Here is an 18,418-nt window from a genome sequence, read left to right on the forward strand (position 1 = left end):
GGCCTAATCTGGTCCGCCAGCATGTGCTCTGCTAAGCCTGCGGTGGCCGCACCCCACTTGACACCAGCCGGTAACTTGGCCTAATGAGGGCTCAGTTTGGTTCAAGTGGCTGCTTTTTATATCGCTAAGGTCTAGATAAAGCTGCCCTTTCTATCAGCCTATTTACAGCCTGTTTTATTCCTACCGCTTTCTGACTTGCTTACTCACGGTGCATGTGTAGTTTTATGTTTCTTAATGTTTTTTTTTTTCTTTTTCACAGAAGCCTTATCAAAGGGGTGTTTGGGATTAAGTATCCAGTGCCCCCCCCCATTCCAAATACATATTAAAAATAATAAAGAAAGAGAAGGGATTGATAATTATGATGATACTGATTTTGTGTGCATGTCACTGGTTGTGACGGAAATACATGTCCGAGTTTAAAAGTTTTATACTGTCCACATTTAAAGTGCCAGACTGGAGTTTAATCACACAGCATGTTTTTTCTAGGCATGAAATGCATGTCGAACACCAGTACATTCTACGCTGCCGTGAGCCATCCGTAATCCGGGAGTAACAATCGTAATGCACATTATTGTATCCGCACCGCTGCAGGTAAGCGGGCCCTTGTCTTATTCTCCTTGGGGGCGATCTTGGCCCAGTCGTGTGATTCTATTGCGGTCAGAACTCAAACTGGAGGGTTCTTCGTAAACGCAGCGGCCCTCAAAGTTCATACTGTCTACCGGCCATCAAACAGACGGGCTCGAGAGGATTCCTGAGAAACACCGCCGTTCCTTTCCACCGCTCGCTGTCCCCTCAGGTATCGTGTTACCGTGGTAATCCCATTCTGTATGCATCATTACCTTCAATAATGTTTGGCTGCTTCTGCCTGCCGCTCCAGCTTTAATTAACCTCCGTCTAAATATTTAATATACCTCCAAACATCTTCATGTTCGCGGGTAGGGCTTGGGCGGCAGGCTCGTTCCTGACCACAAGGCACAATTTCAGTAACCGAAATTAAACATACTGAACGCGGAGACTTGCTGTAACTCAACAGCTGTAAACGATGTATTGGCTCTTTTGTATTTAACTCGTGCCATATGCATCCATGTAAAATTGGTGACAGTAACTGCTTAATTACAAATGTTCTGGGACATCAGTAATGTTAGTCAACACCACTGGCAATGCCAGTCCTGTGCAGTGGATTTGTGAGTCAAGGAGACCTGTTTTCATTACATGCTAATGCTGTGGCCTTAAATTCTTTTCCATGTCATTGACCGTCGTGTCCGTCTTCGAGCTTTAATCAAAACAGCATTCGGAATATGATTCCAGAAGATTATATTTAGGGCGATTTGCGATACAGATCTCGCCGACATGGCAGATTGTGGAACAATGCTGGTCTGGCTGGATAATCTCGAATCATGGTGAACTGACCTCCCAGAAGAGAAAACAGCAGAACTCACCCCAGTATTGCTTTCACTTGGGAAGGTAGAAAGTAATATCTCTTGCCCAAAAATGAGGCATAGCCAACTGCTGCCCAGACCATACACACATACACCTTGTTCAAATACACAGTAAACAATGTACAACAGTAAAACAATTGTTATGTGTATCCAGGAAAATAAGTATTACATCAGCTGAATATAGAGTACGTTCTACAGGTTCAATAGTTGATTATTTCTGATTTTAACTTTGGGTTGCTTTGTAAGAGCATGCCAGAGATCCAAAACTTACTATTTAACAAAAGGTATTGAAAATGTAATTGATATGGCAATGAAATAGTACACAAATAGTACAATGAAATGATGCAATGACATTTTTTCAATTTTCAGACCTGCAAAGTTATCTATTATTATATTGAATAACTTTTTTTTTTTTTTTTGCGTCAGCAGTCACCAATTACCTTAATTTAAAACGGGCACGTGGTATCATTACAGCTAAGTTAAAAGAACTGGGAAAAGAAAATAGATACTTACACTGCAGAAAACAGCTTCGGAAAAGAAATTGTAAACATTTGCTGCAGTTAGCTTATATATATCCGTTCGTGAATTCTCGGTGCAATTTTATGCTTTCCTGAATAGTCAGAAGCACTTCGGTGCGACAGATTTCTCTCTCAAAAGGCCAGTGGCACAAGTTAGCAAGCGGATAACGCCTTCAAATAGACCTAATGCCCTTTATTACAAACACTAATCTCAAAAATCCGACCTGAAATAATGTTTATCTTCTCGTAGTTTAATTTGTGCACGTGTAAGCCGAGGGTCATTCGCGGCGGACCTCAAGATTCCCTTTATTACGCAGGAATGAAGTTTCTTCAGAGGGACCTAATGTTTGTATAATTCCTTCATTGCGCAAACATTTGGACCCGTACTCACACACTATAAGTTCTGTCGAATAGACAGTGTGTATAAATAATAGTAAATCAATATAACGGTTAAAATTATTTATGTGCTTCATTTAAGAAAATCGGCGGGATAATTCATCTGAGTTCTTAAAATTAATACCTGAAATGACAACACCAAAAAATGCATACAATTAAATATTAAAATTTTATGTTATGTAATTCTTAAATATAGATTGTACCAAAACTAGTTCACATTAACGGAAGATCAAAGTGATGTAAAACAAAATTCGCGAACTATCAAGGATAGCATACCCCCCATGCAATTTTCAGGGACCATTAAATACAGTTTTCTTAACCAGTTTTGAGACAATAAGTTTTCATGCTTTTTCACATAGCTATTTAGCATATTTTGCCTGCCTATTAGTATTTTGAAAAGTATTCCCAAATTGGCGGGCTTTAAGGAGTCATTTGACAGATCAATCACGAAACGGTTAAAAATAAATGGTGACCCTGGTGAACCATGAGAATTGTTCTTATCGGGTTGATCTATAAGCGACCTCTTGGTGACAACAATTATTAAATTACTGCAACGGGTCCCCCTGCAACGGGCACAAAGATGCATTCATCCCTTATTCTTGCTACGTTGTTAGCACGAACAGTAACAAAATGTTTGATGTCACTTCCAATTAAATATAAACAATGACGAGGTGATGTTTCCTTTCTGTCCTGCCATGTAAAGTGCATTCATGCCTCAGACTGGATTATGACCTTCCGCATGCTCTAGTTTTTGAGCTGCCTGACAACGAACTTCGATCAAGGAAAACTTTCAGTCTTTTAATACGACGTGAACCCTGAAATCACGACCCAGAAGCTGGTGTCTTGTAAAATGCATTGTTATAAAATTTTTCCGACATGGCCAAAATGCTTTCCCACAACCAAAATAAACACATGTATTATTTTATACACTGACAGGCAATATAGTACAGTATACCATTCCATATGCAACCAACAACAAACAAAAGTACCTGTATTATAAGCTAACAATCAAATTGAAACAAATTACACTTATCACATGTAAGCAACTTCGAAACGATGCAAAATTTAACAACTTAAAGCACATTACAAAATGGTTCATAAATTAAATAAATTAATTGTTCAAATTGCCCAACTACGATTGCCCAGTGCATACATCAGAAATCCAGTCGTTTTTTTTAAATATATATCTTTCACATAGTCCACATGACCGTAAAAACAACGTTGTGCAAAAGTCGGGGCTGCCTCTACAGTCGCAAAAAACGTCTAACACTGACAGCGTTCAAAATGTTTAAACTGTTCACAGCTGACGGCTTGGAAGATCGCGTCTAAATCGCCGGTCCACAGTGCATAATTTGAATTAGTGTCCCACCGTTTGAAAACTGCACATTGGCCAACAGAGTAAAGGAAAAAGTCACATATACATATAGATATAAAGATGCAGCAGCAATTGCGAATTTGAATCTGCAGGCCCTGGAAGCAAATCAGTTATTCTATTAAATTAAATACAGGATGTGCATAAGTATGATTGTGTTTTTCTGTATTTACCTTGACCCCGTTTTAAAATTGCATTTAATGGACCTTCCTGGAACCCTGTAGCAGCTATTTGATTTTAGGGCATATTGTGAATCTGTGTCTTTAAGTAAAGTTTTAAACTTAAACTTTTAATGTATTTCAATATGTAAGCAATCCTTCAAAAGCGAAATATTTTGGATTCATTTTAATATACGGGCAAGGTTTTGTCAACGTTGAACTTCAAATGCAGAAAATTTAATCAAACAATTCTGCCTGCTTGATATGTTACGAATCGCCAGTAAAATCAGTAGTAAATAGAAGCTAATTCATTGTGTGGATTTGCCTGCGCGTGCAGGTATCTACTTCATAATATTTGACAGAAGGGCGAATATAGCGATGGTTAGAATATTTCAGAATAATCACATAATAAACTTTTTTTTTTAATGGTCATTTGATTCACCACAGTAAATCAAATAAAAATGGTGTGTGACATATAATTAAGGAAAAATCATGTAACTGAATAACAAAGTTTATATGCGCGTGCCAATAATATACATCCTATCTTTTTGGATTAAGTGGGTCCAACGCAAGAAGTTTCGAAATATTAGCATAGGGGGAAAAACTCAAATCATGTCCTATAGAAACACAATACAGGTTTTCTGCATGAGATGTTGCAGGAGTCGGCAATCGGAAAGTGTAAGCAGAGCAAATATTTGCGCCTGTTAAATGTAAGAAGAGCAGACAGAGCAGATGCGTGTGGTTAGGGCTCCCGGTGTGGATTCTGGCTAGCGAGTCAGTGCTCTTGGGGCTCCTTCCATTGACAGGTACTGGCATGTGTCCGGGAGCAGAGAGTAGGATCTGCTGTGCAGGCTCTTCTGGTTAAAGCTGGAGTGGCCGTAGCTTTTACTGTGGGAGGACGGTCCCTCGTGGAACGAGCTTGCTGCGGGGGCTACAGTCACGACTTCCCGCTGACCGGCTGTGTCCCCACACTGGCCAGCACTGGACGCTGGGGGCCTGGCTGACTGCAGCCGGCAGTCCATCCCGAGAGTCTCCGTTATGAGTTCACCATCATGCGAATCACCTAGTGGTTCGCTAACGTCTGCGGTCCGCGCCGGTGACCAGATCAGGGACTTCCCTGCTGCCTGAAACAGCGGCAGGGCTGCGGTCGGCACTTTGCCTACACAGGGGCCCAGGAAGTCGGGCGCTGTTGCCACCGCGCCCTTGGTATTGCTGCCGAACGTGTGGAAGCAGCTGGGAAAAGTCAGGGTGCTGCCATAGTCCCTCTTTGCGGGCTCCCCGGGCAAACCGGAGGTAAGGTCTTGCTGTTCATGGGGGCCTTTCTCACAGTCATCACCCAGCTTGTCGCAGTCCTCATCGTCCATGTCTTCTAAGTCACTCAACCGTAGGCCCTTGTCCTCCTTACACACCTTGGAGTCTAGGCATAAATAAAGGCATAGACTGAGGAAAAAGGCTGTTTGCCAGAGCGTCACAAAGAGAAGCTGCTGGGAGCCTCTGCATTTTAATGTAGCCTTTGGCTACCAAGCAGGCTACAGCATGGGCTGAGACATAAACCACCTGTGTATTGAATGGGTTTTGCGTTCTGATTATTAACTGTGAAAACTGACTGGGTGGCTGTTCATCACTAAAACACAAGATTTTATTGCATTATTTATTATTAATATTATTATTACTCCTCTGTAAGCGTAGCCTTTTGTATGCTAATGCACTTAAAATCCTGACGGATATATGCAGGAAGCAGAGATGCTCACCTTTGCTGACACACTCCTGCTCATTTTTGTCAAGGTCATCTTTCTTGTCCTCCCCAGCTTTATTCTTGGGCGCCCAGGTCATCTTGTTCTCCTTCTTTAGCCTTCTTCTGGCGTTGGCGAACCAGGTGGACACTTGGGTGAGGGTCATTTTGGTGATGATGGCCAGCATGATTTTCTCCCCCTTGGTGGGGTACGGGTTTTTGCGGTGCTCGTAAAGCCATGTTTTTAGGGTGCTGGTGGTCTCCCTTGTGGCATTCTTCCTCCTCGACGATCCATTGAAGTCTACGGTTCCGTACCTGCCGTTACAATCGTGGATGGAATCCATCAGCTTTAATCACAGAACAATGGCATCATTTGTATATCCCGTGCAGTTACGTCACAATATCACTCCAAAGCAGGGCACTATAAAAACAAACACAAGAAGTATTGAAGTTCTTAGAAATGTTTAATGCGAAACTATATCATTTCTTTAGGACGCATTCTTTCATTTTCTGGCATAGTTCTATAGCTGGATACCATTACAATTAACAGGACAGTTGTAATTAAGATAAGAATGATACGTTTGTACCTGTCGTACTGGTATTGCCCTAGAGAGTGATCGTAGGGATAATAGGCAGCCGATTGGGTGATAGACGAGTGCAAATTCCCAGCGCCATCCTTGATGTCGTACTGTGGGGTCTAAAATCGTAAGAGCTGTCACAATTCAAAGGTAGACTGCAGGTATGTGTGTCACTCTTTGAATGTTAAACCATTTAACTTAAAATGCATTACAGACAAGATTATACATTGTTACAGTAACGTCTCAGTGCGCGACAATTGCCGTAATTGTAGCTTTTAAAAATTTACCATGAAATACAGTCACATATTAAAATACGAAGCTAATTCTTTCTAATCATTATGTTTTCCCCAACTTAACAGCTGCATAAAACAGTCAACCTAATTAAACCATTAATCCAAAAAATGTTATTCACCGCGTTAAAAACGTTTCTGTACTTGTTAAACAAGTAACAGTAGTTAAAGCTCAAGATAGAGGCAGAAACATTATTAAAACAATGAGAATCGATAAGCACGTCGAAAGGGATCGATGAGTCAGATGAAAGTGCGCACTTACCAGCGTGGAGTAGAGCGCCGAGGGCTCCGTGCTGTACGGAAAGTAGTTGGCGTAGTTCTGACCGGCTGCCGCCGCGTAAGGCGAGCCGTACATGCCGAGAGCCGCGTTCAGCTCGCCCCGTGTGCTCGCCAGCAGTCGGTTCTCGTAAGGAGGGCAGCAGAACGCGGCTGCAGTCTGGGAACCGCCGGACCCATCAGAGACCGACCTGGAAATCGAATCGCAGCAAGTCGTACTGGGGTTTGCCGACACGAAAAACTGCGTAAAGAGAATTTTGATACACATGTCAGTCGTGTGGGCTGTAGGCTATACTCTTCATAAAAGATCTGGCTCTACAATGTTTTAGAGAAAGGCCACAGGGTTGAGCAGTAGAATATATCAAGTTATAGATTAAAGACATAACTACATGCAAAAAACATGGTCTTTTATGTATGCTTTACATGAAATTACAGGTCTTAAATGGAAGATGTTATATAACTTGAGAAACGATGGAATGATGTGAACTTATGCAGAAAATATAAATACCAAGACCGAGCATTTTATTTCACGGCAATACGTTTTAAAGAACGAGAGTAATTGTTTGTCATCGCCACAACCATGTACGGACAGAGGTGACATAAGTAAGTCTTTAAACTTTGAAAAAAAGTTTCCCTCAAATAATATATCACTATTCTTCCACTTTCACTTTTGAGTGTATTGATTGTTGGATATGCCGGTCCGGTAAATCGAACTTGTAATTGTACGCTGTACTGCATAATTTCAAAATTTGTTTAAATATATCAAAATACGCCGAAGGCAACGTTAATAACTGCAGCGGCTAACAGGCTAAACGTCAAATTGTGCTTGAAGTTAGTTGTTCCCTTGATGGCAGTATAAATATTTGTACTTTTATAAAACGCTCGCAAAATGTTTAAGTTTAAACCACCGGAATATTGGCATACTTGTTTTTAGTAATAATAAAATATATTTGAAGATACCCTGCCTTTTAATACACTTTTAACGTTAAGTTATGTAAAACATAATATGAATATAATAGAAATATAATTATCCTCAGTAATGGACCGAACACCGTGCAGCTTCAGGTGTAATGGCAAAAAAACACAGTATTGCATTTTTCCTTACCTGTGAACTTGTATTATAAGGATATCCAAACTGCGAGAAAGACATGGCTGCTTCTTTTGTTACCATCAGCAATTATCTTCCCTTTGATCGATTTTAACCAAATGCACTTCAAATACACATTCTCATAGACATTTCCACGCACGGCCTTTTGTCAATAATAGATGACTGCACTTAAGAAGAAGGCTTGAAGCTGTATAAAGCAGCAAATAGTTTTCACATACACAGATGTATGTAGATAATCCTCCAAAGAAAAACAGTAGCAAACAATATTAAACTGCATCAGCCACAAAAATATTATTGTGCCTTGGCTGAAGAGGGCTTAAAGGATATCCTAAGACTTGCAAGATATGGACTCTGCTTGTGCTATTATTTGTGCCTCTATAGTTCTTTAGCATTCATCCATGCAAGGGTATCAATGTGACGTCACTGTAATCCCGGAACGGCACGGCCGCACGGATAGAATAATGTCTTTACCAATCGCATCTAACATCGCGCTTCCTTAAGGTGCGCATCCCGTTAACTTAATAAGACACGCTCCTTTCCGGCAGAAATGTACGAATTAAGGAAACATACCGACGGCTACTAGAAACTGTTCGGTAAACACAGTGTAAGTTTCTCTGTGGACGCGCATTGCCATGTAAATATGCTCGTTTGTTTAAATTGTCGTGTATATAAAACGAATGTTGTCTATCGATACTATATTTTTGTAATCAATTTTTTTTAATGCAGACAGCCTTATGCATCGATTCATATCTGTACGCCTTTTAAAACACTTTTATCCGTGCATGCATCAAGCAGTTAATGAAATTACTAATAGCGGTGCAGTTGCAGGCGCGACGTGTCAGAAAAGGGACAGACGCTTTGGGACGTCAGATTCTGCGTTTAACTGACTCAGGTTGAAGTACACTTAAAGGTACAGCTTTGTTTTCATTCAGCGGGAAGCAGAAAATAAGTTGAGCAAACGCTGCGCTGCTCCCTTGGGGCGCTTTTCGAGACTGACACTTTTCCAAAGCCTTTCCGATGCCGACCGTCCCGGCCAGAGGTCCGGCCCTAAATTAATGCTGATGATGTTCCCATTTTTCCCTATTAGAGTCAGAAATAGTCCCAACAGGAATGGCTGAAAAGGAGTTTGGCAGGTCAATAGAAGTCTGATTGATGTCTGCCTGGAGACCAACCTGGCCATTACAAGTAACGTGTAATTGCATCAATTAACAAATGGTGCTGCTAGTGTTTAACGAACGAGTTACACAGCAAATTTGCCTTCGAGGAGAAATTCTAAGTGGAAAAAAACACAGCTACTGGAGTATCATTTTAATGTCCAGTAATATAAAAGTTTAAGGGAAAAATCATTTAAATTAATGTACACTTGAAGGACAGGGAAGACGCTTATTTAGTAATTAGCCTTTATTTTTCGCGAAGATGACCAGCCTGTATTTGTCTGATGTATTACGTGTCAATTTCCACATAAATAACAGTTTTTATGACCTTGACTAATCAACTCATAGCAAAGGAGTGCTTTAGACAGTCGATTTTAAAACCCATATGTCAATTATGAGAATGCAAAATAAGTTGTAATAACCATTCACCGGTTGTCATGTCATCCAGAATTACGCTGTAACAGGTACACTATCCAGCTCTAGCGTGCCCCCTCCCCGTCTGAATTCGAGCTAACACCAAGGAGAATATGGGGCGTATATTTCATTGCCTTCGCCCTTGATGAAAAGCGAGACGAGTCCTCGGGGAGGCGCCTGCAATTGCGGCGTTTCTCTTCGAGTGGCGCCAGAGAGCTGCGGGAAGGAGACGCAAATCCCGTCTGCGGATACAAGTGGTAAGATGGAAGCGATAAGCCACATGGTGAGCGCCTTGTTACTCATTAAAAGTTAATAGCAAAGGCTATACCACACCGATCTCGCATGCCCGTGTAACTTACCGCGCCTTGACAAGTGTCTGGCTTTTGGAAGTTGGCATTTCCACTCCCGATCCTGGTGCAACACAGAGGCTGTGACCTCGATAGGATGAGGGTTTCGGACAGAGCTAGCAGGGGTGCTGCAAGGAACGCGGGACCCATACCCAAACGTCATTTATGAAATATTCACTATGGTCTGTTAATCCAAGTACCAAATTTAAAAGTAGGCCTAATCTTAATGTTGGCCATAAAATTGGTTTTAACATGGTGTAGAATACTGTGGTAGGAAGTTTTTTATTTTTTTAAGTTTTCTTTATTATTGGTATTATTATTTTTTTAATGATTATTAACGATGTGTAAAAATATTTTCCTATATATAGCTGAGACGATTTTCATTCCTATGGCCTCCTAATGTACTCTGCTATCCGCTAATATCAGACAAGATTAAACAACGCAAAGGCTCCCGGGACCGTATTATTTTTGTACTGCTCACATATTATTTACGACAAAGCTTTTACTTACTACTTGTATCTTCTAAATAAAGCATGAATTTCCCGCTGTCAGGTTGTTATTTAAACCTTCGCAGTTTGTCTTCTCTTCGGAAATTTCTTAAACTGTAACTTTAAATTCAGCACAACAAATTGCGGCTGGCGACGTTTTTAACTGAACTGGTCGTTTTTATACCGTGACGCATGGTGAATGTAAGTTAAGTTAATTTGTCCTGTATAAAACTGCAGAATAAAATGCACTATATGAGGTACACATTTGAACCAAATACGAATTAAGAGGATACAGGATTTTTAAAACTAATGCTTAGAAACATATCAGAAAACATATTTTGTTTAAGTGTAATTCCTGCAATTATCCGGATTTGGAAATTTCTTGTTGTAAACAAGATAAAAACTGGCAAAAGGAAGAACTTTATTATTACTATTATTATTATTATTATATGCCCCCCCCCCCGCCATACTTAAGCATCTCTAATTAAACTTAATGTAAATATATAAATGGCCTTTCAGTAGTCGCCTTTGAATAACTGTGACAGATTAATCTGAAGATTTGTATATATATTTTATTTTCTGGAGTCCCATGCACGCATTTAAACTAATGTGCACCTCAAACTACCACGGAGTCTGTTTAGTTACACATAAATGGATTAAAAGCATATAATACCGGAGACAGGTATCATAAACTATGCCCGTGTTCCACTTGGGATTATTTACACGTGTTTAGAAATAAACCGCGGTGTCCTTTTAGTTTTATTTATTGCATATGTTTGAACCCCCCCCCCCTCCCCCCACTTTTCATTCTACAGTGTTTTATCTGGCCCATTCGAAAATTTAAAATTTTTTACAATTTCCTTTGCCGTCTTCACTGTGAAACGTATTTACTCTTCCGGGTGAGTCGTTAATTGGCAACAAAAGTAAAATTTAGTAAACAAAACATTTGCTCTGCATTGTAATATTAGTGTGCAAAAATATATCTAAATATATAAAATTCTCCGCTGGTGCATGCATGCGGACGCAGCTGCCCCTGGACAGACACATGCATTATTCATCGGAAAGGAGCAGCGCGGACCCATCTGACGCCCCCCCAATTTGAACACTAATCGTAATGACACATCCGGCTGACCCCCCTCCTCTGATGTCCTTGATAGGTGACGCGCTCACGGCGCATCCAGCCTGGCCGCTTCTTCCCCGTCCTGCCCATCGTCGTCTAGAAAACCGTACGCATTTATAATAAAAAAAAGCCCCCCAGACACGCTTGTTTGTGGTGTGTGGTACTCTGGACCCACTGCAGCATGTCGTTTGGTAATTAAGAGCTGAACATTTTAAGGTTCAGTTCCCGAAAGGATTCAGTTGTCGTGCCTCGATGGAGAATATGATACTTGATAGCTTTCACAAAAAAATGTGTAAGTTGGCAATAATATAATATAATGCAACTGCACGCAAGTTGCTTTGCTTACTTAACAGCATCTGTTCAGTGATGAGAAATGTAAACTCCAGTGCAAAGAGAACTGCTCTCCCAGTGGCACCACATAGCTGTGATGTATTTGCTGTTACCTGTGCTCCTCTGGGGAAGGGGGGGGGGGGGTCCAGTTTCTGACCAGGCAGGTTCTCTGTAAAACCAGGCCCAGGCGAGACTCCCGAAGCCTGGACACTGTCACCCTCGCTGTCAGCTTGCCCACTGGAAAACTTAAACCAACAGCAGGCCCTGCTTTGCTTTAAGGCCAATTGCACGAACAGGAATGGCAAGTGCAATTTACTTATATAATACATTTTTTATGCTGATTTAATGAATTTCACAAAGGTTTGCTGGTTTTTCATAAAATAGATCAGGGCTTTTATGAAATAATAATAATGACAGACAGAATGAGGGGAGGAAGCAGGCGATGGGGAACTGAAGTGGAGTGCAGAACAATCTCATTAATGTGGATTGATATATTCCAGTGAATCTACAGTACGTGTGATCCACTGTTATTACAAAGGTTTCAATCTGGGAGATGTATGAGCAGTGAAGGCCTCAGAACCGTTAAATTATCCAAAATTGAAAGAAAGTAATAAATATTCTAATGAGAACTCCCTTAATGCCAGAATTATTATGAATGCGGTCACATGATTGGCCAATTAAATCTAAAACAAACTTATGTGCACTTGTGAATAAATTGACCACAACACGGAAGGCTGTTAAGTATGTGCCGCCCGGATCAGTGGGAGAGTAGGGGTGTAACAATGTTATCCTTGACGTTATTTGAATATATCTTTCCAATAAGGATCTGAAGTGAAAAGAACTTGCCGCTGTGTATCGCTCTCATTTTGAAATGAAGTTTCATGGAGACCCAGGCGGTTGTGGGTGGTGGGAGGTGCATTCTGTCTCACAAACCCTTTAGCCATGCCAATTGCCCGGGGGTATTTGGGGGGGGGGGATATTAAATTAGAGAAGGGAGCACAATTCTGTCATATGAAGGTTTGAGGTGGATATTATGTCTTCTGTCACAGAGTTTCACGTTCTCTCTCCTTTCCGCTCACGCCTCCCCTCCCCCATTACACCTGAGGCCAAGGTCCTTGTGCTGGAAGCCCCTTTGTTTGGCCAGGAGTAGCATCACTGGCGGCTGCACCTGAATCTCCAATCAAAAGCCTGAGGCACGAGGGGTCAAAGTTCAACATTGTGTAATAACTGTAAACTTGGGAGCGACCATAGATAAGTCTATGATGTCTGGATGGGTGACATAGACAGAGGGAAGTTACTCATGATGTTGTGGAAATAAATTCTAATCAGTCGACTTTTGGACACCTCAAACAGAGTGATTTACTACTCAAACAATTGCTGCAATAAAAGAATGAAGAGCAGAGGTTGGGCTGAACATCTATAAATTACTGTGACTGACCTATGAAGTAGACATTGCTTCCATGGTCTGGTGCACACAAACTCCAATAACTATAATATCTGTACGGAGGTAAGTTCTCATGTCGAACAGTTAGGTCTATAAGGTGTCTGATTGGCAGATGAAGGTATCTGATTAGAATGAAGGTGTCTGATTGGAGGACGAAGGTGTCTGATTAGGATGGAGGCATCAGATTGGCAGATTAGTCACCCGGAGTGTTTGGATGCGGAGGTAGTTGACTGACACAGCGGGGTGAGGAATACTGCCTCCTCTGGGGAGGACACAGAAGTTCGTTGTGCTGGCTGAGGTCTTGGAAGGCTCTGCTACGAAGCTATCATCAGTGGTGGTGTCAGGGATTTGTAGCCTGTCACTGAAAGTGCGTGCTGGCAGCAACACTGGAAAATGACTAGTGACAGAGAGGGGTCTCTCTCTCTCGTTCTCCCTCAACCTCTCTCTCTCACTTTCTGTCTATACTTCAGTGTTTCTCCTCGTCTTCAAGCTGAACCCCTACCCCCATAAGGGGGCCTGGGGGGCAAGGGGCGGAGAGCAAACCCCACCATCGTCTCCAGTTTCACCAGCTCTAGGGGAAGTGAAGTAGCCTGAGAGGTCTTGCTACCACGTGTAAAGACCTGGTTTCATGATCTAAGTGTCACAGGATTGGCTTCTGTAGTGGGAAGTGCTCCTGTACCTTTGAACGGTCCAGCTTACCTAAGCGGTAGTTTCTGGCTGTTTCTGCCACGTCGTCCCTATTTGGATCACTCTCATTCAAAGCCCGCTCCTTGTTTGTGATGGTACCACATGTCGACGGCATCGTGCATCTTCTGATGCCTTCTATGTTCTGTGCGTCTTCCTGTGTTGAATTTGCCCTTGTTTCATGTCACCAAATCATACCCCCCCCCCCCCCAAAAGTGCAAGAAAAGACAGCAGCAGCGATCGGAGGTGTAATTAGCAAGGTCTCGAGAAGCCATTCTGTTACTAATCTCCGCTTTGAAACTGTTGGATTTTGGTTTGTGGAAAAAACAAAGGCAACACGTACCTTGGGAAACTTTGGGGCGGGGGGGGGGGGGGGGGGGTCCTGTCCCAAAACTGAGCCTGTCTCAACCCCCCCCTTGCTGCTCCCCGTTCGTTGGGAAGCCTTAAATCAAATGCAGGACAAGACTTTCACCCCTCGACTCCCCTACCCGCCTGACATAAAACAAGAGCATAATGAAATTAACAAAGGGGAGCCTGCAATCTCCGCTACGCCGAGGCACCGTGATGCCCCGTGCCCTCCCCTCGCCGGGTTTCAGAGCGGGCCATCTGGTCCTCGTTGACAGCGGCTAAGTGAAAAGCCATGCCAATACAAATAGCTCCGCTTGATGTTTGTTTGCATAAACTGTTTTGAGAGGCTTTGCAGGGAGTTTCAGGAGGATTAGTCCCTGGAGGCCGGAGCTAGTAGAAGGAGAATAATCCCTGCTAAGTTGGCAGCGGCGTCAGGCATCAGTCGAACTGTAGGCTTTCTCGTTCCCTTCCCCATTTATTTTCAATGCGAGCTCAGGTGAGCAGCCGGGGGCCGGGGGGAGGGTCGGGTACCGTACAGAGCAGCTGACGTGTGTTGGAAAGCATCCGTGGGAGATGGATTAGGATGCCCCACTCTCCAACAGCAGGGGAGCGGCAGACCTGTGGCCCTGGTACTGTGAGACTTACTTTACCACCTGATACGGCTTCAAAAAGAGACCTTCCCTGTGCGGGAAAAAAAAACACACACATACACAAATAACCTTTAATATAAAATTTAAGCATCTGTTCTGCATGGTTTTAGTACTCGGTACGACATCGCGGTGTATGGGACAGGATAATTGTTTCTAAGCTAAAACAAGACTTGTGTTACATATGAGAAGGGAGAAAAAAGAAAAAAAAAAAACATGAATTCATCTCCCCTTATTGCACATGGTGCATTTTGTCCCCAAGGTTTTCAAATGGCTGAATTAAAGTGACCAATTGGTTGTCATCTTCGCTTAGCTGCGGTTGTTCCACAGGTTTTGGAAAATTGATCCGGCTGCTTTCATCTCCAGGTAATTCCACAGGCGAAGGATAATTCGGAACAGGCCTGTACAAGGGCCAAACCTTTGCAGAGCATCTATATTGATGACAGTTGAAATTGAGGAGGGCCCTGTTCCTCATTTGCTACACACACACACTTGGGGCTTTGGATGGCCGCTTGCAAACGTAACCCAGATGAGGCTAAATATATCATCAATGCTTTTCGGCCAGCGTTCCAGTTTGTCTCCTCCATCCTAGATTCCCCCCACCCAGCAGGGCTGGCACGTTCCAGTCATTAATGCTTCACGGTGAAGGTTTTTATAAAAACCGCCGTGTCCCTGCTGTCACCCCAAGACAGGGGACTTGGTCTGTGCCCATTTTGGCCAATAGAGCCTCTCTTGCCTCACAAAATCCCTGCGCGTCGTGTTCAGACATTGAGGGTAAACTGAGTGCATGATCAGTGATCAGCTGACGGTAAAAGAAGGCAGGGATTGGCCGCTCATCTCCCTAGTTAAACGCCATTGGCTGTTTCTCGTGGTACTTGTCCCTGATGCAGTTTTATGGATTTTGGCGCAGAGATGAATTTGTTACGTATGAAGTGGCCTGTGTTTACACTTAGTACCACGTACAGGATGCCAACCCGGGCACAAACACTAAAAGACAACTTTCATTCTCCTTAATTCCTAACAGAGCCCTGATGTCATTTCACGGTAATAAAATTCAACTTAAATGTCAGCCATTCCTAAAAGATGTTTGTTTTTTTTTTTTATTTGAAAGATGTTGCTTTTTCATGCAATAGCTGTCTGTCAGTTTTTCATACTGACATGGATATTTAATTTAATTTTTATTTTCCATTCAAATCACATAGATTGTCGACATTGGGGCTTGGCCAAAGTTATTTTCTGCTTTTATAGAATCTGGACCAGTCTCTAATACATCCCAAGCTCAGCTTTTAAGCTGAAAGGCAGATGTTGTATTGCTGCCAACATCAAAGGTCTCGTTAAGTATATAGAAGGTGAAATTATATACCTTTGATTGCACTACTTATTAGATATAGTAAACTAGTTCATAACATTGCTGCAACATACCCTTTGACTCTTTTTGCGTTGCCAGTGACATCATCGGATTTCAAAACCAGTTTCAGCCTTGCACTGGCAGTGGTAAATTCGGACTTGCAGGATACGAACATCGAACAGCAGAATATTGCGCTAAATCGGCTTTTCCAGACACGTAAATATGTGACATTTTATTCGATGCCTTTGTGGTACATTGTGACACCTGTGGGCAAGGAGCTGGATGGCACATTCTCTGATGGAGTTTTAAGGTACCTGAGGAAAGACCATGTGCGAGAGCCACATAACATTCCTCATGACTATTTAATCAGTATGTATTTCCATACGTCTCGTTTGTGCCTTGACTCATCAGTCTAGTCATGCTTGTTAACTGACACCTTGAATTCCAGGGCAAGATGTGGCAGCAACCTGGAAACACGAAACACAGATGCGCTTGTGTTTTCTGGCCAAACAAGCGTTTTGTCTCTTGAATTGGGTAGGTACCCTTGGACATCTCACCGGAGCTCTGAAGTGACTCATTCTGTTATGAATATCTTGTGATTCATCGACTTTCTCTGGCAGGAACTCCTGTGAAGATGTCCTGCTATTTCTCCCTCGAGTGACACACTTCACTTGAATGTAAACAGATAGATAGATAGATAGATAGATAGATAGATAGATAGATAGATAGATAGATAGATAGATAAAATTTCCAATTGCACAAAAAAGAAACTCAACCTGCAAATGTCTAATTGGTACAAGTCACTTTGAATTAAACCTCTTTCTAAGCAAAATAATTTAATGTAATGATCTGGTTACCACTGACGATCCGCTGTAGTGCAGTTTGCTCCACTCTGCATTTTTAACAGTGTAAATGATTGCTAATTCTGAGCTATTTCTGTGTACTGCCAGGGGCTGATTCCAGAGAGGAGCCGAGCAGCTGTGAAAGCTCTCACACCTAATTCAGATTTATGGCGTTTGAAAAGTGCGGAGTTTCAAATGAGTGCTACTTAACCTATTCCGGGGCCGGCACTCACAGCGATATGTGTATGTTTATGAACCGAATGAGTGTATGGGTTCAGCCTACGACTTCTGGTTTTGGATTGCATTTCTTACATTTTTTTTGGAGGCAAGGAAGGATATGTTTGCAGGTCTGTTGCCTGCTCTCAGACAAAACAAGGAAACTTCTTCATAGCTCTCCGGTGTCCCTTGAACTGTTCTGATTGGGACCATTGCTGCTTTCCTGGGACTGTGGCTTTCTTACTTAAGTCCTTAAGATTGTAAATGTAGAAGTATGTTGGTAGGAAGATCTTTGCCACAACATAATTGTCATATAATCTGAGCACTTACCCGGGGGTTTAAGGTTTGTTATATTTGAGTTGTTTTGGTCCTTTATTACAAGGAACCTGGTAACAGAGGTGGAAAGGTCAGGTTCAGAAAGTAGAAATCCAGACCAAGATATTGTTTCAACCAACCGGTTGAGTCCTCTGTGAATATGTGTCTTTATCTTCAACTGGTTGGTTGAAACAAAATCTTGGTCTAGATTTGTACTTTCTGAACCTGAACTTTCCACCTCTGCCTGACAATGCCCTTGAGTCAATTTGGGTTGCAGGAATCTGTGAGTGTTGAGTCAATTTGAGCTTTGGATGCATCTACTCAATCTGGGCAGTGAGTGGAGATGGTGGTGGTGGTGGGGGGGTTTTGAGAGGGGGGAAAATGAGCTGTTTCAGTTGGACAATACCTACTGGATAATTAGCTACTCTTTGGGGGATTCCCCTTCACTTGGACAATGACACTGAACAGAAACTTGACTTTTGAATAAAGTGGCACAGTGTGTTCAAGCTCCAAGCTGTGGGAAGGAGAAAACTTAGTTATCTTTGAAAGTCATACTCCTACAATATGAAGGTTATACTCCGAAGAGCTACCAGTGAATTCTGATCAAAGGATCTACGAACAGTGGTCACATTATTACTGTCTATAGCATGCTGTACGTCTCATTCACAATATTCTGGATAAACCCAGAAGACTGCAGATAAATAAGTAAGCAGTGATGCTGGTGGAAAGATGTAAAGGGCCTTCTTGGTGGACCACATATCAAATCTCGGGTTACAGAGCACCTCTGTGTAAGTAGTCTGACACTCTCGGCGAAGACTTTCAGAATAGAATGGATCCCACCCATTAAAATTTCA

The 18,418-nt window shown here is 42.2% G+C and overlaps 1 protein-coding gene across 2 annotated transcripts; it reads right to left on the bottom strand.

Moving 5' to 3' along the window:
- Positions 1–3,194: 3,194 nt before the first annotated feature.
- On the bottom strand, positions 3,195–9,196 carry LOC125751492 (iroquois-class homeodomain protein IRX-6-like). 2 transcript variants are annotated; one of them, XM_049030353.1, is made up of 5 exons: positions 7,865–9,196; positions 6,746–7,000; positions 6,203–6,312; positions 5,635–5,930; positions 3,195–5,300 (listed from the first exon to the last, which is right to left on the bottom strand). In XM_049030353.1, exons 1-5 carry the CDS (start codon positions 7,928–7,930, stop codon positions 4,651–4,653), a joined length of 1,377 nt encoding a protein of 458 aa, XP_048886310.1. In that variant the 5' UTR covers positions 7,931–9,196; the 3' UTR covers positions 3,195–4,650. The 2 variants fall into 2 exon arrangements, with proteins under 2 accessions (XP_048886310.1, XP_048886311.1); XM_049030354.1 differs by having other exon boundaries at positions 6,746–6,950; positions 7,865–9,194.
- Positions 9,197–18,418: the final 9,222 nt, after the last annotated feature.

The sequence above is a fragment of the Brienomyrus brachyistius genome, chromosome 11 (assembly GCF_023856365.1).
Source record: "Brienomyrus brachyistius isolate T26 chromosome 11, BBRACH_0.4, whole genome shotgun sequence".
Taxonomy (NCBI): domain Eukaryota; kingdom Metazoa; phylum Chordata; class Actinopteri; order Osteoglossiformes; family Mormyridae; genus Brienomyrus; species Brienomyrus brachyistius.

What these genes read in the sequence shown, in the direction of transcription:
- LOC125751492 (XM_049030353.1), bottom strand. Translation starts at nt 7,930, where the DNA reads ATGGTAACAAAAGAAGCAGCCATGTCTTTCTCGCAGTTTGGATATCCT. An exon ending in CTTATAATACAAGTTCACAG is followed by an intron (nt 7,001 to 7,864) that starts GTAAGGAAAAAT and finishes CTCTTTACGCAG; the next exon opens with TTTTTCGTGTCGGCAAACCC. An exon ending in GCAGGAGTGTGTCAGCAAAG is followed by an intron (nt 5,301 to 5,634) that starts GTGAGCATCTCT and finishes ATTTATGCCTAG; the next exon opens with ACTCCAAGGTGTGTAAGGAG.